This window comes from Phyllopteryx taeniolatus, chromosome 16 (genome assembly GCF_024500385.1).
Source record: "Phyllopteryx taeniolatus isolate TA_2022b chromosome 16, UOR_Ptae_1.2, whole genome shotgun sequence".
In the NCBI taxonomy this organism is placed as follows: Eukaryota; Metazoa; Chordata; class Actinopteri; order Syngnathiformes; family Syngnathidae; genus Phyllopteryx; species Phyllopteryx taeniolatus.
Window position 1 is genome coordinate 8,496,426 of NC_084517.1, and position 19,378 is coordinate 8,515,803.

At 44.5% G+C, this 19,378-nt stretch overlaps 2 protein-coding genes across 5 annotated transcripts in view; both read right to left on the reverse strand.

Annotated features, from left to right (window-relative positions):
• Positions 1 to 6,479, reverse strand: part of LOC133465550 (mitochondrial glycine transporter A-like) — a 13,361-nt gene extending 6,882 nt beyond the window's left edge. Inside the window, exon 1 of one of the 2 annotated variants that reach the window (XM_061748494.1) lies at positions 6,109 to 6,479. The gene's annotated coding sequence lies outside the window, so the exon portion shown is untranslated. Of the gene's footprint in view, positions 1 to 4,644; positions 5,538 to 6,108 lie in introns of those variants that run through there. The other variant, XM_061748495.1, reaches the window with a different exon arrangement.
• Positions 6,480 to 7,371: 892 nt separating this feature from the next.
• The window catches only part of LOC133465546 (myosin-9-like), a 40,365-nt gene continuing 28,358 nt past the window's right edge, over positions 7,372 to 19,378 (reverse strand). For all 3 annotated transcript variants that reach the window (XM_061748490.1, XM_061748489.1, XM_061748488.1), the window contains 23 exons: positions 19,186 to 19,346; positions 18,084 to 18,192; positions 17,854 to 17,985; positions 17,528 to 17,734; positions 17,275 to 17,412; positions 17,074 to 17,197; positions 16,823 to 16,994; positions 16,435 to 16,647; positions 15,964 to 16,108; positions 15,646 to 15,852; positions 15,360 to 15,464; positions 14,971 to 15,123; positions 14,479 to 14,727; positions 14,179 to 14,391; positions 13,892 to 14,104; positions 13,071 to 13,232; positions 12,820 to 12,948; positions 12,613 to 12,701; positions 12,390 to 12,513; positions 11,861 to 12,069; positions 11,677 to 11,785; positions 10,458 to 10,630; positions 7,372 to 8,889 (listed from right to left, as the gene is read on the reverse strand). In XM_061748490.1, coding sequence (XP_061604474.1) covers positions 8,781 to 8,889; positions 10,458 to 10,630; positions 11,677 to 11,785; positions 11,861 to 12,069; positions 12,390 to 12,513; positions 12,613 to 12,701; positions 12,820 to 12,948; positions 13,071 to 13,232; positions 13,892 to 14,104; positions 14,179 to 14,391; positions 14,479 to 14,727; positions 14,971 to 15,123; positions 15,360 to 15,464; positions 15,646 to 15,852; positions 15,964 to 16,108; positions 16,435 to 16,647; positions 16,823 to 16,994; positions 17,074 to 17,197; positions 17,275 to 17,412; positions 17,528 to 17,734; positions 17,854 to 17,985; positions 18,084 to 18,192; positions 19,186 to 19,346 — 3,645 coding nt within the window. In that variant the 3' untranslated portion in view covers positions 7,372 to 8,780. The remainder of the gene's footprint in view (positions 8,890 to 10,457; positions 10,631 to 11,676; positions 11,786 to 11,860; positions 12,070 to 12,389; positions 12,514 to 12,612; positions 12,702 to 12,819; positions 12,949 to 13,070; positions 13,233 to 13,891; positions 14,105 to 14,178; positions 14,392 to 14,478; positions 14,728 to 14,970; positions 15,124 to 15,359; positions 15,465 to 15,645; positions 15,853 to 15,963; positions 16,109 to 16,434; positions 16,648 to 16,822; positions 16,995 to 17,073; positions 17,198 to 17,274; positions 17,413 to 17,527; positions 17,735 to 17,853; positions 17,986 to 18,083; positions 18,193 to 19,185; positions 19,347 to 19,378) is intronic.

Sequence of the window (19,378 nt, forward strand, 5' to 3'; positions counted from 1 at the left end):
CACCACCCCAGGTATCCAACCAAAGTGGTCCCACCCAAATCTGATGTCGATCCATCCATCCATTTTCTACCGCTTATCCGAGGTCGGGTCGCAGGGGCAGTAGCTTTAGCAGGGACGCCCAGACTTCCCTCTCCCCAGGCCCTTCATCCAGCTCTTCCGGGGGGGGGGGGATCCCGATGCGTTCCCAGGCCAGCCGTGAGACGTAGTCTCTCCACTGTGTCCTGGGACGTCCCCGGGGTATCCTTCCGGTGGGACGTTCCCGGAACACCTCACCAGGGAGCCGTCCGGGAGGCATCCGAATCAGATGCCCCAGCCACCTCATCTGGCTCCTCTCAATGCGGAGGAGCATCTGCTCTACTTTGAGCTCTTCCCGGATGACCAAGCTTCTCACCCTCTCTCTAAGGGAGAGCCCGGATACCCTGCGGAGGAAACTCATTTCGGCCGCTTGCATCCAGGATCTCATTCTTTCGTTCACGACCCACAGCTCGTGACCATAGTTGAGGGTAGGAACGTAGATTGACCGGTAAATTGAGAGCTTCGCCTTTCGGCTTAGCTCCTTCTTTACCACAACGGACCGATACAAAGTGCGCATCACTGCAGACGCTGCACCGATCCGCCTGTTGATTTCCCGTTCCATTCTTCCCTCACTTGAACAAGACCCCAAGGTACTTGAACTCCTCCAGTTGGGGCAGGATCTCATCCCCGCCCTGGAGAGGGCACGCCACCCTTTTCCGACTGAGGACCATGTTCTCAGATTTGGAGGTGCTGATTCTCATCCCAACAGCTTCACACTCCGTTGCGAACTGCTCCAGTGAGAGTTGGAGATCACGGTTTGATGAAGCCAACAGAACCACTTCTACAAAATGCAGAGCTGCAATACTGAGGACACCAAAACAGACCCCCTTCTACGCCTCGGCTGCGCCTAGAAATTCTGTCCATGAAAGTTATGAACAGAATCGGTGACAAAGAGCAGCCTTAGTGGAGTCCAACCCTCACCGGAAACGAGTCCGACTTACTGCCGCCAATGCGGAACAAACTCTGACACCGGTCGTACAAGGACCGAACAGCCCGTATCAGGGGGTTCGGTACCCCATACTCCCGAAGCACCCCCCACAGGACTCCCCGAGGTACACGGTTGAACGCCTTTTCCAAGTACACAAAACACATGTAGACTGGTTGGGCAAACTCCCATCCACCCTCGAGGACCCTCCCGAGGGTACAGAGCTGGTCCACCATTCCACGGCCAGGACGAAAACCACATTCCTCCTCCTGAATCTGAGATTCGACTTCACGATGAACCCTCCTCTCCAGCACCCCCGAATAGACCTGACCAGGGAATGTGATCCCCCTTTAGTTGGAAAACACCCTCTGGTCCCCTTCTTAAAAAGGGGGACCACCACCTCAGTCTGCCAATCCAGAGGCACTGTCCCCGATGTCCACGCGATGTTGCAGAGGTGTGTCAACCAGGACAGCCCCACAGCCCCGAATCTCATCCACCCCTGGGGCCTTGCCACCGATGAGCTTTTTTACCACCTCGGTGACCTCAAACCCAGAGATAGGAGAGCCCGTCTCAGAGAACCCAGACTCTGCTTCCTCATGGGAAGACGTGTCGTTGGAATTGAGGAGGTCTTCGAAGTATTCTCCCCACCGATTCACAACGTCTCGAGTTGAGGTCAGCAGCGCCCCACCCCCACTATACATAGTGTTGATGGTGCACTGCTTCCCCCTCCTGAGACGCCAGATGGTGGACCAGAATTTCCTCAAAGCTGTCCAGAAGTCTTTCTCCATGGCCTCACTGAACTCCTCCCTTACCTAAGTTTTTGCTTCAGCGACCACCAAAGCTGCATTCCGCTTGGCCAGCCAGTACCCGTCAGCTGCCTCAGGAGTCCCACAGGCCAAACAGGCCCGATAGGACGCCTTCTTCAGCTTGACGGCATCCCTCACCGTTGGTGTCCACCAACTGGTTTGGGGATTGCCGCCGCGACAGGCACCGACTACCTTACGGCCACAGCTCCGGTTGGCCACCTCGGCAATAGAGGTGCGGAACATGGTCCACTCGGACTCAATGTCCCCCGCCTCCCCCGAGACGTGGGTGAAGTTCTGCCGGAGGTGGAAGTCGAAACTCTTTCTGACAGGGAATTCTGCCAGACATTCCCAGCAGACTCTCACAATACGTTTGGGCCTGCCAGGTCGGATCGGCATCTTTCCCCACCATCGGAGCCAACTCACCACCAGGTGGTGATCAGTTGACAGCTCTGCCCCTCTCTTCACCAGAGTGTCCAAGACATGCGGCCGCAAGTCCGATGATACGACCACAAGGTCGATCATCGAACTGCGACCTAGGGTGTCCTGGTGCCAAGTGCACGTGTGGGCACCCTTGTACTTGAACATGATGTTCGTTATGGACAATCCGTGATGAGCACAGAAGTCCAATAACAGAACACCGCTCGGGTTCTGATTGAGGGGGCCATTCCTCCCAATCACGCCCTTCCAGGTCTCACTGTCATTGCCCACGTGAACATTGAAGTCCCCCAGCAGAACGAAGGAGTCCCCAGCAGGAGCGCTCTCCAGCAGTCCCTCCAAGGACTTCAAAAAGGGTGGGTACTCTGAGCTGCTGTTTGGTGCATAGGCACAAACAACACCCGACGGCAGAGGGAGGCTACCCTCTCATCCACACAGGTGAACCCCAACGTACGGGCGCCCAGCCAGGGGCCAATAAGTATACCCACACCTGCTCGGCGCCCTCTCACCATTGGTAACTCCAGATTTGAAGAGAGTCCAACCCCTCTCGAGAGGACTGGTACCAGAGCTCAAGCCGTGTGTGGAGGCGAGCCCGACTATATCTCGTCAGAACATCTCGACCTCGCACACCAGCTTGGGCTCTTTCCTGCCAGAGATGGTGACATTCCACGTCCCGAGAGCCAGTTTCTGCAGCCGGGGATGGGATCGCCAAGGTCCCTGCCTTCGGCCACTGCCCAGCTCACACTGCACCCGACCCCGATGGCCCCTCCCACATTTGGTGAGCCCATGGGAAGGGGGACCCCCGTTACCCTTTCGGGCTCTGCCCGGCCACGCCCCATGGGTGCAGGCCCGGCCACCAGGCGCTCGCCTTCGAGCCTCACCTCCAGGCATGGCTCCAGAGGTGACCCATGTCCGGGCAAGGGAAAACGTCTTCCTGAATTGTTTGTCATCATAGGGGTTTTTGGAGCTGTGCTTTGTCTGGTCCCTCACCTAGGACCTGTTTGCATAAAGCCTCAGACAAATTAGCTCCTAGGATCATTGGGACACACAAACCCCTCAAGGAGGGGCCAAATCTGATGTGGCATTTCAAAATAAAAGTCTCCTGAAATATTCAAATTTCACTGTCACTGCCACTGATTCAAAACATCCATCCATCCATCCATTTTCTGAGCCGCTTCTCCTCACTAGGGTCGTGGGCGTCCTGGAGCCTATCCCAGCTATCATCGGGCAGGAGGCGGGGTACACCCTGACCTGGTTGACAGCAAATCGCAGGGCACATACAAATAAACAACCATCCGCACTCACATTCACACATACGGGCAATTTAGAGTCTTCAATTAACCTACCACGCATGTTTTTGAGATGTGGGAGGAAACCGGAGTGCCCGGAGAAAACCCACCCAGGCACGGGAGAGAACATGCAAACTCCACACAGGCGGAGCTGGGGATTGAACCCTGCTCCTCAGAACTGTGAGAACTGTGTACAACGTGCCGACTGATTTAAAACATTCATTAAAAAAAATCTGTCAATACTACTTTTTTAAGAAATAATTAGAAATAATTCTGTTCGTATCCCAACACCTTTTACCCTTCATACAATTACAGGATGCTACTACATTACTGCCATCACCATTTGATGTAATATATCTGCAATCTGTAAAAAAAAAACCTGATTGTTTTATCATTAAATATGATTTTTTTGGGGTATCAACATTAACGCTTTAACCACTGAAGTAATTTCTCATGCCAGTCTGACACTGGAAGGAAGACATGCATGGATCCATCCATTTCAACAGCACTTATCCTGTTGAGTTGCGGGGTGTTGGAGCCTACCCCTACTGAGTTCGGGCAAAAGACAGAAAAAACCCTGAGCTGGTCGGCAGTCAGTCGCAGGGCACATAGACTGTAGAGACCATCACTGAGTGGGAACCAAACCCACGCTGGCTCCATTGAAGTCAGGCAAATGAACCACGACACAATCAGTTACTGGAAGGAAAACAGTATATTTTAAATAGTTACAAGAAAGACGGTTTTCTATTTTTTTTTTTCACATCTTGATCAAACCTCTTTTGTTGGAGACCTGGAGAGGTGTAGTGTCCCCCAGAACTGGACTGGTGTTCCGATAACTCACAAAATTTTTTAAAATAATTTTTGAAATCCGTGATCATGACAGTGAAATATACCAATTTCAAGAGTCTTTTATTTTGAAATGCCACATCAGATTTGGATGGGACCTCTTTTGTTGTAGACCTGGGGAGGTGTAGTGTCCCCCAGAACTGAAGCAGTGTTGCGATATCTCATTAAAAAGATTTAACATATGTTTTCATTCAGGGGTAATGACAGCAAAATATGCAGTTTTCAGAGATTTTTTATTTTGAAATACAATATCAGATCTTCATCAAACCTCTTTTCGTGGAGTCCTTGGTGGTCTGTCACACATATCAGGACTTGTCTTGCGTTACCAATGGGATTATGTTGGGTTGGCTTTGGCTCAGTAGGTAGAACAGGTTCGAATCCCTGCTACGACTGTCCGCATGTCCAAGTGTCCTTGGGCAAGACACTGAACCCTAATTTGCTCCCAGTGGGCCTGGCAGTGCCTTGCATGGCAGTCGCCCATTGGTTTATGAATGTGTGTGTGTGAATGTGAGGCTTTGTAAAGCACTTTGGGCACTGTGATGATGTAGATAAAGTGCTATATAAGTGCAGTCCATTACCATTTATTTTTCCTAAGATATCAAATAAAGTACATTTTTTAATGTATGTATGCATGTATGTATGTAATGTATTTCAAGATTCAAATTAACTTTGCTGGTTGCATTCCTAAACCCAAGAGCAGTGACGTCCGTATTATTGGGAAGCTTTTATTTTGAAGGTGGCTTCGCCGCGAGTTGGCGACTTATTACCGTAATGCCTAGTATGAACAAAATTAGGGGCGGCTGGCTTGACTGCTATTTTACGAGTGGAGGCTGGCTTGACCGCAGTCGAAAAACGTGTCGGAATAACAATTTTAAAAAATAAATAAAGGTAGGATAACGTGTGTGAATGGGTCACCGTATTGGGTGTCATTCGATAATTGCGGTCAATGTAACGTAACGGTTCGGGATACATAGATTTAGGATTAATTACAGAGACATACTTTAGCTATCTCCTTGGGGAAATTCAGTCGTCCTTCCAACAGCACGCATAGCTCACACACATTAAAAACAACATAGGTTAAAACTAAAAATAAGTTAAAAACGATGAACGAATGTACGGAGCCCCCCTGGTGCCAAGGTATTTAGAAAAATAAAATTAATTGATAATCTGTTCCCTCAATTTAGTAATCTGTACCCTCAGTTTAGTAAACTGTACCCTCAATTTAGTAATCCGTTCCCTCAGTTTAGCAAATGTCTGGGGCTCCTTATACCTACGTATATCTGTCAAGTGAAGTAAATTCTATTTGTATGTTATATTCTTACTCGTGTGAATTCTGTGTATAAATTGTCATGTGATATATCCTACATCCCATTTTTTCAACTGAAAGGCAATATTGCTGTAGTTCGAGGGGGTTGATCATTATATAGCAGTACTAGCAGGACTGGCTACAATTAGCCTGCGTGTTTCCTAAACACAGTACTAAACTGAGGGAACGGATTACTAAACTGAGGGAACAGATTATCAATGAATTTTATTTTTCTCATACCTTGGCACCAGGGGGCCTCCGTACGGAATGAGTATTACAGAGAGCAATAATATTTACCATGTGCAAAACAGGCGGTTATTACACAAATTATCCACATGATAAAAGTATATAAACAGGGCCACATAATCCTGATTATTCTACATTAGATACGAACTTGGTTTACTAAAAAGAACATCCTGTACATACCTTGTCAAATTGTGCCCTTTGAGTCGCCGTTTGTTTCCCCTATCTTTCGCACGGCATACATATATAGTCTGAGAAGACTCTTGTTTCCCCGACAGTAATAATGAAACAGAACAGACCTTGGTGCTGTAATAACGAAACTTAAAGACAGACTGGTGCCGCAAGAGCTCAGCGCTGAGTCTTACAAGGCGGATTTGAAAAACGCTGACTTTAAAAGTGTATGAAAATAGCCGGTTCCTGATTAGGGCGGTCTCGTGTTGATGACATCACCGAATTGATACGACACGCTTCTTTTTAAAATGCGTGCCTATGGCGCGTTAAGCTAAGAGGGTCAAAGTCGTCTGCGCATCCCATGCGTGTGGTCGCCAAGAAAACCGAAAGAACAAGGATGCCAGCCCGGCACATTGTACTGCATACGGTTGCACACAACGCTGTACAACCACAACAAGGGAACTGGGAATAACTATTCACAGGTAAAAAAAAAAAAAAAAAACCGGGGAAAAAAGAATCTTCTGTATTGTTAGCACATGCTTTGACATTTACAAAAAAAAGTAAACTTCATGAAAATCGTTTGAGAAATTAGAAAATTACGACTTAATTTCAGTGTCCATGCATTGCCTTTGATGGGAACGGCAGCCCTGCCAACATGGCCGCCACGTTGGCACGTCGGATACAGAAGTTACGACAGCGCGCTGTCGTATCCAGTCTTCTCTCCATACTGTGCTGGGTGTCACCGGAAAGCCACGCCCATTCGCGAAAACGTAGTTTTTATTGGCACTCCGAAAGCTGCGTCAAGTACGTATTGCACTACGGTACTTGAAAACATCCGGCAGCGAAATAATCAGAGCAGTATCGGTCAGTAGGGGAGCACTTGTATAAATGTAGGCCACCGCTCGTAATCTTTATTGGTAGACCGCTATAGTTGCATTGAAGGGTGACAAAAATCTAGCATTTTCTTTATAAAAGATTAAAAAAACGGTTGAACGTTTGTCAGATGTCAAATTAACATTTTGCTGTGTACTATTTTAGACTCCACGGTAAATATGGTTCCAACTTGTTTAATTAGTTGCAATTTAAGCAAAAGTATTTGACTGGCCTCTGCTGGTGATAAAGTATACGGTCTGATAATCCATCAATCTAGCCATTTTCAGTAGTGCTTATCCTCATGAGGGTCGCGGGCGTGCTGGAGCCTATCCCATCAACGCACCAAAACGCTAGGTCAAGGAGAGAGAGCTCCCAAGCCGTGTTAAGTAAACACAAAGGACATAACCATTTAGAAAGCCTCTTTATTTGAAACACCAAATGCCAACATTGTCACAACATCGTTTCATTCTTGAGGTGCAGATAAACATGACAGTCTTTTTGGATTTAATTTGTTTTTAAGTGCGTAGAAATATTTTAATGAGCAGTGATTTCTTTAGTATAACACATTCCTCTCACTTCCCAGCAGTGTGAGCCAAAGCCACCGTTGAGCACAGCGTGTGATGGGTTTATGTCTGCATAAAGAGGGTTTATGTGGTACATGTATACAGTATGTATTGTCTATCCTGAACCTTTTCTGCCATTCTGAGTAAAGTGTACACAGGCTACAATGATCACATTTGTCCTTAGATCCCAGTAGGATGACGTGTTCAACCCTTGTGACTCTGCCAACCCACTCCTCCATCAATAAGCTGTGCCCTGAGAATACAGTGTGTGCCCTTGGGAATAAACTACCACACAACTCCATTTCAAATTTACCCTGAACAAGAATGAAGACAATAGTAATGACAAAGATCAGTAAATGTCCAGGAAAAATACACCACCAACACTGCGAGCTCAATTTGGCTGCATTTAAGGTCTCAGTGTGCGTGTCAATGTTTTTCGCATGTACAACTCGAGGATGTGCAGGTTGTCCTCAACATTTGAAAACTTCTTTGATTGTTTCAAACAAAACGCACACATGCAGTGGTTGCTAGTGGCTAGGCTAAGCGTTTCATTACCTCAGTACAAAATTACAAAATTTTTGCACAGTCATCAATTGCCTGAACCACATCCTTGGGTCTTCAATAAGTTTCCAATTGTGTCATCCTTCTCAACTTCCATGAAATGCATTTATATCATGATTAAACTCAAAAGCATAGTCACATGTTGATAAATTGGTGCAATACATTTGACCATATAAACCTTCATTGTAAGGCAAAAGCGCAAGCAAGAGCCATAAACGTAGTACTTCCATTCATCGTAGTAAAAAGTTTAGCATGAAATACAAATCTATTGATTGAGATATTACTTTGGTCCCCTTCCAGTAATCAGTCTTCATTTAAGTATGCTTCTTCGTTTACTCATTCTTCAATTAGAAAAATAGATCCTACATCAGGGCATTTATAGTTTGAATGTCTCCTTATAAAAATATGTTCTTTTGTCACTTTTCCCAGAGAAAGAACTATTAGTCAACAGAAAAGGGGCAGGGGGGGCAAAATGAGTTTGCATGGCGATTGTCTGGCTTAACTGTGTGTCTGTGATGCATAGATTGTCACGGTTAAAATGATCAGCCAGTCATAGAAGATGACTTGGTCTTTGCCTGTAGTATGTCTTTGCCACTGCTCAGTACATATACTGACAGCATGCTCATATGCATTTGGGGTTGTCTAATAATGGTTTGTTGAGAGCAAATTAAGTGTCACTGTGGCAGTTTATTCAGGTTTGGGCTCAGGGGTCTCGCTCTTGGGCTCGGCCTCATCATCACTTTCCACGCCTGTGCGGGTCACGATACGACGCATGGTGAAGGGGATGTCAACACGTCTATAATTGAGAAAAATGGTAAGTACAACTATTTATATACCAGTAAACAAAATAGAAATACCTCACTATGCAGAGAAGCATAGTGAGGCTTTATTATTTTTTAGAACACCCTTAGCTCTGCCTATAATGCACACTAATACCAATTGCTGTTCAAACAAAGCTCAAATAAAACTATTTTTCAAATTACCGTATTTTCACGACCATAAGGCGCACTTAAAAGTCTTAAATTTTCCCCAAAATGGACAGGGCGCCTTGTGTGTGCACAGAGTTCCAACATCTATAAATGTTGTGTGATGAGCGCTCCGCCTACCTTGTTTTTTTAAGCATTTCCTGCCAACACACTGCTTACACAGAGGAAAAGCGAACGTGGCTGAAGACAGGGGAAGGGTGCGTGAAGGCGGACGCTAAAGCCAAACCCCCAATAGGAATATGGTGCCGGGGTGTTTTTTTTTTTGTTACCGCTTGACTGACAGGGAGCATTTCCGGGGTGTGCATTGTGCAAAACAACATCGGTTTGGCTAAGGACCCCCGAAAATGTCACCTACGACGAGACATGCTACGAAGCACAGTTTAAACTGCAAGCTATCAGTGACGCGGAGGAACATGGGAATCGAGCAGCCGCGAGAGAATTCAAGATCAACGAATCCATGGTTCGCAAGTGGAGGAAGCAGGAAAACGAGCTTCGCCAAGTCAAGACGACGAAGCTAAGTTTCCACGGAAAAAAAGAAAAACAAAACGCGGAAACAAGGCGAGGTGGCCCGAGTTGGAAGACCAACTCAAGCAATGGATTAATGAGCAAAGAACAGCGGTAGAAAATAGATGGATGGAGAAAAGCCGGGAGACTTGACTAAGGAACTCCAACCGCTGGACATCCGTGTAAACAGGGCGTTCAAAGTGAAGTTGCGAGCCACGTGGAAGCGATGGATGACAGATGGCGAACACAGTTTTACTAAGACTAGGAGGCAGCGCCGAGCGAGTTACGCCACAATTTGTGAATGGATTGTGGATGCTTGGGCTAACGTGTCTGCTTGGTAAAAGCCGGCATAATTTCTGAGGAGCCGCACGGCAACGAGACTGACTCAGACAATGACAAGAGGGAACCTGGCGTGTTTGATTGAGAACTTGCCCAGCTGTTCATTTCAGATACAGAAGATGAGGGCTTTGATGTATTTGTGGATGAGGATTGATTTAAAAAAAAAAAAAAAAAAAAAACGAGTACATTGTTAAAAACTTCAAGTACAAGCGAACTCAGTTTTGCTCCCGCTGCCTTTTTAAAAACATTGTTTTAGCGTGCATGCATGCTACCATAAGTTTTAAGCTAGCGTATGTTTTACCATGCCTGTGCCCAAGAAATAGACCCCGTAACTGAGACTGCGCCTTTTAATACGGTGCACCCTATGGTCGTGAAAATACGGTACATGACATGGGTAAGAAAGGGTTCCATCATTTTTAGTCCACGTAGACTGAAGCACTTTTACAAAGCATGTTAAATGTGAAAGTTATCCAAATAAAACTGACGTGTGTTTGACAAAAAAAAGTTCTCCCAGTGGGATAGTTTTTCTGCTCACCTCAACTTGCTCTTGAGGCTGGTCACCTCACGGTTCATCGAATCTGCCGATTCGGTGGCATCCTCCAGCTCCCTCTGCAGTTTCCTTCGGTTTGCGTTTGCCCTCTGAGCCTCTTCCTCGGCCTCCTCCAGCTGACGTTTCAGCTGCTTCATGCGAGAGTTCAATTTGTCCGCCTAGAAGATAAACGAGAAAAAAATAAATGTTGGGCTACTTTGTGCCACAGCTTCTTGATATATGGGCTGTTCATTAGCCTTTACGATCCGGATTTTTTGGGCCAACCACCGATCAGTGAGTTTAAAAAAACGGTAACCGATCTGCGATCACAAGATGGAGCAATGAGTCTATTTAAATGACCTGTTTAAATTGCTCAAAAAATTATATTTACAATAAATGTATTTGTTCATCTATTTATGCCAGTGAGGAATAGACAGAACAAATGCATGGTCTTCTACTAGATGGCAGAAAGTCCTCTCCTGTCCTGAGCACCGGTGACCACCACCAGACGTTTTCCCCCATTTTGTCCTTATAATACAGTCGGCGAGATCCACTGTGTATCCGGTCGCATTTGAGTTGACAAGATAAAGCCCAATGATCGTAAAAACGGGATGCGGTGGTGTCGGAATACATGATTTTATTGCAGTCGTCTGACAGTGCAATCGTGAAAGAGCAAATTTGTCTTGTAGTCTGATCCGGCCTGATTACGTGTTGTCTGTCCCACACCGCCGACATTTTTATTTTTTAAATAACTATTGGCCATCAGATATTTACAGTACTATGTCAAAAGACACGACGAAGCTAAAAATAAACTAGCTTTTGGATTAAAATATACTCTGCACGATGGCGACGCGGAGTAAATGTCTTTTGCGGAGCCGATCAATGACATCATTGATCGAATCGACGAATGATGACAAAGCCGATCAGCCAATCAGCATAAAATGCTAATCATCGGCCGATACCGAGCAGGCTGATAAAAATCGGTGTAAAGACTACTGTTTATTACTCAAATATAAGATATTTGGGTAAAAGCAATTTATTGACACCCATTTGATTTCTGTTGTCTCACAGAAGCAACCACTCTTCATGTTCATGTTTGACAATGCAAAACAACAGCACCCTAATCTGCCTGGTAAAAGCTAGATGCAGGCTAACCTGATGTAATGTGAAACTCCCACTGGGGCCAAAGAAATTGGTAATGAAGAGGGGGAGAAAATAACCAGACCTGGTCTTTGCATTGCTCTGTGTTGCGTCTCTCATCCTCCACCTGCAGAACAACTTCTTTCAGTTTCTTCTCTGTGCGTCTCACGAGCTTGGAGGCACTTTGCCGCTCCCTGAGATCAAGAACACTGTTCAGACTCAAGATGTGTGTAATGCCATGATCTTTCTCCCACTACTGATGCTTTCACCTGGTCTCAAAGTCCAGCTGCTCCTCCAGCTGAGCAATCTTGGCCTCCAAGGTGGTGATATTGGCCTTGTATTTGGACTTCATGGTTCCCTCGAACTCCTGCAGTTTGAGCTTAAGGTCCTTGTTCTGACGCTCTAACTGGGAACGAGCCCCTTCGACACGCTGAGAGGAGCTGCGTTCTGCAGCCAGCTCCACAGTCATCTGCTCAGTCTGGGGGGGGAACAACAACAGGGAAGCAACGCTGTCAGAATCAGAATCATCTTTATTTGCCAAGTATGTCCAAAACACACAAGGAATTTGTCTCCGGTAGTTGGAGCCGCTCTAGTACAACAGACAGTCAATTTACAGAACACTTTGGAGACAGAGACATTGACAAAAAACAATTGTGCAAAAAAATGCAGAGTCCTCTAGCACTTAGAGCAATTCGAATGACTAATATTGCCTCACTCACTGTCAGTGAGTGAGGCTGTCACCACAAATAAGATGGACTCCCACTTGTTTTAAACAAGAGGTGGACTAAACATACAGACCTGAAGCATTGCTTTCTTCAGCCTGTCATTGATCAGCTCAGTATTGCACTGCTCCTCCTCCACCTCTTCCTCCAGCTGAGCAATACGAGCCTCCAGACGTCTCCTCTCCTCTATGACTTGAGCACTGATAAGTAGTGAAAAGGTCGAAGGGAAAGTTGAGGGGGGGGAGGGTCACGGGATGTGAAGATAACAGGAGCGGCACGAGGTTGGAGTGATGTCTTACTTTTTGGCGGCCTGGTTATTAATCTCATCCTGCAGCTCGTCTCTCTCCTGCTGAGTCTGTCTTTTCACACGCTCTGCAGCGGCAAGCTCCTGGACAGGGGCGGACATGTCAGTGCAGTTCCTTTACTTAGTAGCTCATATTGTATGCATGCAAATGTATAGAATAAACAGGGGGGGGGGGGGGGGGTGAGAATGTGCAAATATTAACCTCGTGCATTTGGAGCATATCTGCTTCCATGCTCTTTAACTTCTTCTCAGTCTCCTTACTCTGGGCAAGTATATCGTCTTTGGATAAACGAGTGTCATCCAGTTCCCTGATAAGTTCTTTCATCTGGGCCTAAGGAGCATACAGAACAATCAAAGCTAAGTAAAAAGAAATCGAGACCAAACTTTGTGGTTTAACACTCAGATGACCAGACGTTGCAAGGGCACTTCAAAGGCAAACCAACAATGACTCACTTGGAGTTTCTTCAGGTGTTTGAGGGCTTCCTCCCGGTTCTTGTTGGCCATGTCAATGCCCGCCTCCAGCTCCTTGAGGTCCAGCTCCAGTTTCTTGCGTGAAGCCACAGCAGCTGAACGCTGCTTCCGCTCATCCTCCAGCTCCATTTCCATCTCACGGACCTGAAAGTAAATGTGAAATGTAACTAAACAATCAGATGTAAGTTTACATTTTAAATGAATTGTATTTCATGTTTTAAATTTTAACATGTAAATTTACAACATCCAAGGGTGCGGAAAGAAATGTAAAATAACTCTTAAACATACTGCTCGCAGCATTAAAATACATGACTATCAGCTATCTGGTTTTTACCATCAGATCACTGCATACAGAAAATGTAGGGATTCATACAATATGGGACTTTTACAGGGTGGAGCAAATCACATTCAATAAGGCTTCAAAAATCTGTCTTTCCAAAACATTGGAAACCTGTCATACCTTTATTAATACAATAAGTCTGGGACATAGGACTTTTGGGTATGATACCGAGCACATTCACACTGACCCTTGAGGGAGTAGTGGATATTCTAAATGTATCTTTTTTTAACCTGTTGAAACAGTTTATACTTTTCATTCATGATTATTTTGTATTGTTTCTTTTTATCTGACTCCTGTAAATGAATGTAAATACAAAATAAACAAAAATCTAAATGGAAGAAAACATCATTCATATAAAACAAAAAAAAAAAAAAAAAAAAAAATCCCCAAAATAAAAGGAAACTTACAGTAATTAAACAAAACAAACCAGACTTTCATAGATGGAGGCTTTTAAAAGCAGTACCTGCTTAATCAAAGACCTCTTCTTCTCTTCACCCATCTCGTCACGTCCTGCCAGGTCTCGCTCATATTGCGCCTTCATGGCCTGCATGTTGACCTCCAGACGCAGCTTGGCATCCTCGGTGGCCTGGAGCTCATCCTCCAGCTCCTCAAGCTGAGTTTTCATCTCCTCCAGCTGCTGCTCCATTGCACGTTTAGATTTCTCCAACTCATGAACCTGCAGGACAACAAATATTTGTCATGAGAACACAAACTAAAAAGACAAACAACATCTCTATAATCAAAACATACATTCTTTCCAACATCATCTTTTGATGACACCAGATCTTCCATTTCAGCCCGGAGCATTTTGTTGTTGCGGTCCAGGTCTTCCTTCAGATCGATCAGAGATTCCAGCTCACGGGTCAAAGACAATGCACGAGTCTCTTTCTCACGGGCCTCAGCTTCAGCTCGATCTCGCTCCTCTGCATAGCGTGCAGATATATTCTTTTCTTCTGCCAGCATCTGGGGAGAGAACAAGGTAACAAGCTTGGTAGTTTCCAAAGCACAACCATCAGACTGATCCTCTGAACCTTTCAAATGTAGACTCACCTGGTCAAACTTCTTTTGCTTCTTCTCCAGGTTGGAGACAATTTGTCGAAGGTGGTCCTGATCTACCAGCATGTCATCCAACTCCTGCTGGAGACGAGTCTTTGTTTTGTCCATTTTGTCGAAGGCTGAGCATTTCTCTTCCAGACGGTGGCATGTTGACTCAAGGTCTCTTTGCAGCCTCTTCTTTCCTTCTTCAGCACTCTCCAAATAAGTGGAATCCTGCTCAAGTTTCTTCTTGAATTCTGAAAGCTAATAAAAAGGAAGTTTTTATAGCACTGTAACTATGTACTACATTAAATATCTCAAGTGAGGCAGCTGAACAAATCAAAATTTAGAGAGTGCAAACTCCTGAAATGCTCACACTGAAAAGTTTAATTTGTTAATGTCTACCATTTCTGTCCGTCAATACACTTTTGGGTCACTGATGCAGATGTTTGTTTTTTTTTAGCATTTTTAACTGAATCTTGTTAGCACCTTTGTGTTGTTTTATACCTGAGCTTGTGCCATTTGAAGCTGCTTTTCCACATTTCTTTTGGCTTCTTCTTCCTCCTCCAGCTGTTCTCTTAAGCTATTCTGGTCATCCTCCAGCTGGCGAAGACGCGTGCCCATTGAGAGTTTTTGCCGTGTCTCTTCTTGAAGTACTTCCTGTAATAAATAGACAAAAAATTATTATCACCAGTTGGACATTTGATCAAGTAACAAGGGTGCAGATGGTTTTGAGACAAATTACACATCTGATATCAGAACAGCTCATAAAATCTAAAATTAAAGTATTTCAATCAACTGAGATATCCCGTTTTACTGAGATTTTAAAATATGTCCAAGTCTACAAACAAGAGGGGTAAAAACAGCATGTACGTACTACATGCTTGGGAGTATACCTGGACATCCTGGAACTGAGACTCCAGTGTAGAGTGGTCTTTGGTTGCCTTAATGGACTTTGACTCAACATCATTCAGCAGACCATTGACGTTTTCCAGTTCTGCCTGTGGAGAATTACAAATAAGTGAGTGAGATACTGTATCAAACAGTCACCGTTTTGGGCATGTCATTCTAATTTATTAAATGTGGGTTTATTTTTAAACATTTAGTAAGAAGCATGGAGCACTACTGACAATAGCTTTTCTTGTCTAGCTAAATGTGTAACAACAAATCAGTCAAGTATACCTGCATTTTTGTGGCTCTCTCACTTAGCTCCAATCGCTGACGCTCACTCTCAGAAAATTTAAGGTTCAACTCCTGAACTTGCACTTCAGCCTTCTTCCTGCGATGCTCTGAATCTCCTTTACATTGCATCAAGCTCTGCAGCTCAATGGTAAGCTCATTCCTCTCAGATTCCAGAGCCTGTTTAGCCTTCTCCATTGACACTTTGTTCTGTAGGACAGTTCATTTTAATACAGCAACAAATTAATTGATTTGTTGGTAATGCAATACATTTATCAAAAAAAAGAAAGGTAGGAATTTGAAGTTAAAATGTTACAATACCCGCTTTGCCTGCTCCAGCTGCTCATTTAATTCATCAAAGCCTTGAGAATGCTTCTGTCTCATGTCAACCATCTGCTGTTCATGGACTCTGGCCTCATCTTCTAGAGCCCTCTTCAGGTGTGCCACTTCTGTCTCACGCTTTGTCCTGGGCAGGTAGAGCCAAAGAGAAGTTAAATTGTAAAACAGACTGTTAGTAATGCAAAGTAATAATAATAAAGTTTATATAGCACCTTTCAAGGGACCCAGGAGCACAACTATAACAATGAAAATGTATAGCTAGCTCAGGATTTCTAGCTATATGTGCACATGCATTCATGTAACTGAATGCATGCTTTGGTGAACAGATGGTGTTTGACTTCCACCCCCCCCCCCCCCTTTTTAAAACAAAACAAAAAAATAAATAAAATAGAAAATTGATGGATGGAAAAAATAAATTCAAATTATGAGCTCTCTTTGTATCAGCGTGACTACCTGAGTTCTTGCTGCGCAGCAGTGGAGTCCAGTGTGTCCTCCAGCTCAGTCTTGAGAGCCTCAAGTTCTTCTCCAAGGTCCCGACGGTGTTTCTCGGCTTTGGCTCGGGACTGTCGCTCCATCTCTAAATCGTCCTGGAGTTCAGATATTTGAGCATCCATCTCTCTGATCTTTTTCTGAGCCATATTCTTCTGTGCTGCTTCCTCCTCAATCCTAAAATGGAAGTGCAATAGTTTATGTAGATAGGCATCCATTACAATTCCTTAAATATTTTAACATGTACAACTCCAACACGTAATTTATGCTCAAATATGAGCATCTGATGAAGATTTGATTTAACACTGCATGATTAAAACGTCAATTTATGAGCTGTGTAGTCAATAAACACCTGGCTAGAGCAGCCTGGAGCTCTTCTTCCTTTTTGGCCAATTGAGCACGAAGCTCAGCAATCTGGGCTTGCAGCTCAGCAATTTGGTCGTGTATATCGGTGAAGTCACCCTCAAGCTTGCGTCTGTTCTTTTCCAGCTCCTGTCGCTGCTTCTCCTCCCTGCGCAGTCGATCTGAGACAAATTTACAACAATGAGTTTGTAAAGCAATAACTACTGGAAACCAAACTATAGTTAAGATGTCCCATTCTACCCTCAAGGTCTGTGATCATGGCCTCATGTTTAGTCTTCAGTTTCTGTAGGCTCTTAGATTTCTCCTCCTCCTCTGCAAGGTTGGTAGTGAACTCTGATACTCTCTCCTCCATCAATTTCTTCTCCTGAATTCACAAACAAGTTTTTTTTTTAATATATATATATATATATATATATATATATATATATATAAAATCTATACCTTGTTCAGTTTGGCGTTCTGATCATCTAGGACCATGACATCCTCTTCAAACTTCTTCAATTTGGCCTCCGTGGTGACCTTCTCCAGTTGCAGCTTCTGTCTAGCTCCCTCCTCTTCATCCAGCTGTTGCTCTAAATCCTATTTCCAAAAGAGTAAGAGTTTGACGCATGGGTGACACACACGCGTCATATCCTACGCTTGCTGAATATAGGATTACAAGTCAAAAGGGGGCTTAGCGAGAAACTCAACTCACTGAAATATTTTGCTGCATCTTCTTTTTCTCCGATATCAGCTGAGAAGCACGCTCTTCCTCCTCCTCCACACGGGCTTCCAAGTCATGGAGGATCTCCTCCAGTTCCTGTTTCCTGGCAGCCAGGCGAGCTCTCATCTCTTCAGCCTCACCACAGAGTTCTGTTTCTGCCTGAAGCTGTTCCTGCAGGGCCATCTTCTCGGCATTGAGCTACACAGAAGGAGTGAGTACAGCATGTAAGTGTTGGGTATTGTGAAGTGAAGGGTATTCTCTCTCTCATCATGCATTTTTCCAACAAAAAAACAGGTTTCTTGATTCTTTGATTTCACCTGCTGATGTTGGTCCTCCAGCTCCTGCAGCTGTAGTTGCGTGTACATCTGTTTCTCCTTCACTTTAGTCAGCTCATCATCCTTGGCCTGCATCTCCTCTTCCTGTCTGCTTACTTGAAGCAAGGGCTTCACCTGAGGATGTAATTTAAAAAATGTGTTAAGTGTGTGTGTGTATGTAATGAAAAGAATAGCCTGCTAATAGTGAGGAATAGGGCGACTCCGATTGTTACCTTGGTGAATAGCCTCCACCACTGCCAGTTTCTGAGTTTGAGATAAGCAGCACAATTCCTTTGGATCACTTTCATTGCAGTCAACTGCTGCTGTCGCTTGGAAAAAGCCCTGCAAAGTTGTTTAACAAGAGAGAAGACTTAGACATATTTTACTAAATGGTACACCTGAAGATACAGTACTGACTACGAATGGGAATTAAGATTTTTACGATTCACATTCCATTTTCAGTACTGCTTAATGATTCTATTCATCGATTCTCAAATTTGTATTTTGAGGGAGAAAAACCATCTCCAGGACTTAAATAGATTTTTAAAAAAAGATACATGAATAAAATAAAAACGTCTTTTCTGGGCATTTGTATGACAAAACCAAAGTGTATTTTTAAATTAAATTGACATACTAAGTCTGTGTTAGAGAGTCACTCTATGGAGGTCTAAAAAGCCAAAATACGGGAACTCATTGACAGCCCAGTCGGAGTTTATAAAACTAAACGCACAACAACAACAATTACACATCATTTTAGAGATTCCTTGTTTAATGCTAACACTCAATGGAAAACCCTATTGACGGGGTAGCTAATGTTAGCATAAATGCGTAGGATTTATCTTCAAATAAATATTCACACACAAACGCCGAAGTAACACATACAGACAGGTAGTAGAACAATATTCACAGGCATGTATTTTTCCTTGAATAAAGTTCTACCACAAAGTTCTTCTTCTACTCTAAGTTGACGGAAACTTGTAGCTCCATGCATGCATCGCACCGCACTGCCCCTAAGAGGCCAAGGGAACAAATGGACCTAGATGACCAGATGATACGTTTAATTATGCTACAAAATCGATCGAGAAGGCGGCGGCGTAGATGGTATGTAGAACCAAGGGGCACGCCGAGTACGTCATCACAGCATGTGACTAAAACGGAACAATCACGAGAGATGATCTCCGAGGTTGTTCAACGCGCAGCAACAATTTTTGCCATGTGCGCGTCAAGCTACGCAGATGGGCCGCGCGGGCCAATTAGTCGGTCACGTAACGCAATGCGGGCGTTGTCGGCCGCGGGAGTATAAAGAGGCCTATAGTGGTGCGTGTTTTGTCCTACCTGCGGGCCAAATAGCCTCTGCACCAAGCTTGGAAACTAATAATAATGTCTGTGATTTTCATATCCCTCTCCTCCTCCAGGTGAGCAAGAACTCCAGCTCTGAAGAAAACTTTACTTTGGCCGATCCTGTAAAGATTAGGATCGAGCTCCAGACTTTTGATCTAACAGAAAAACAACAAACTTCATGTTATCT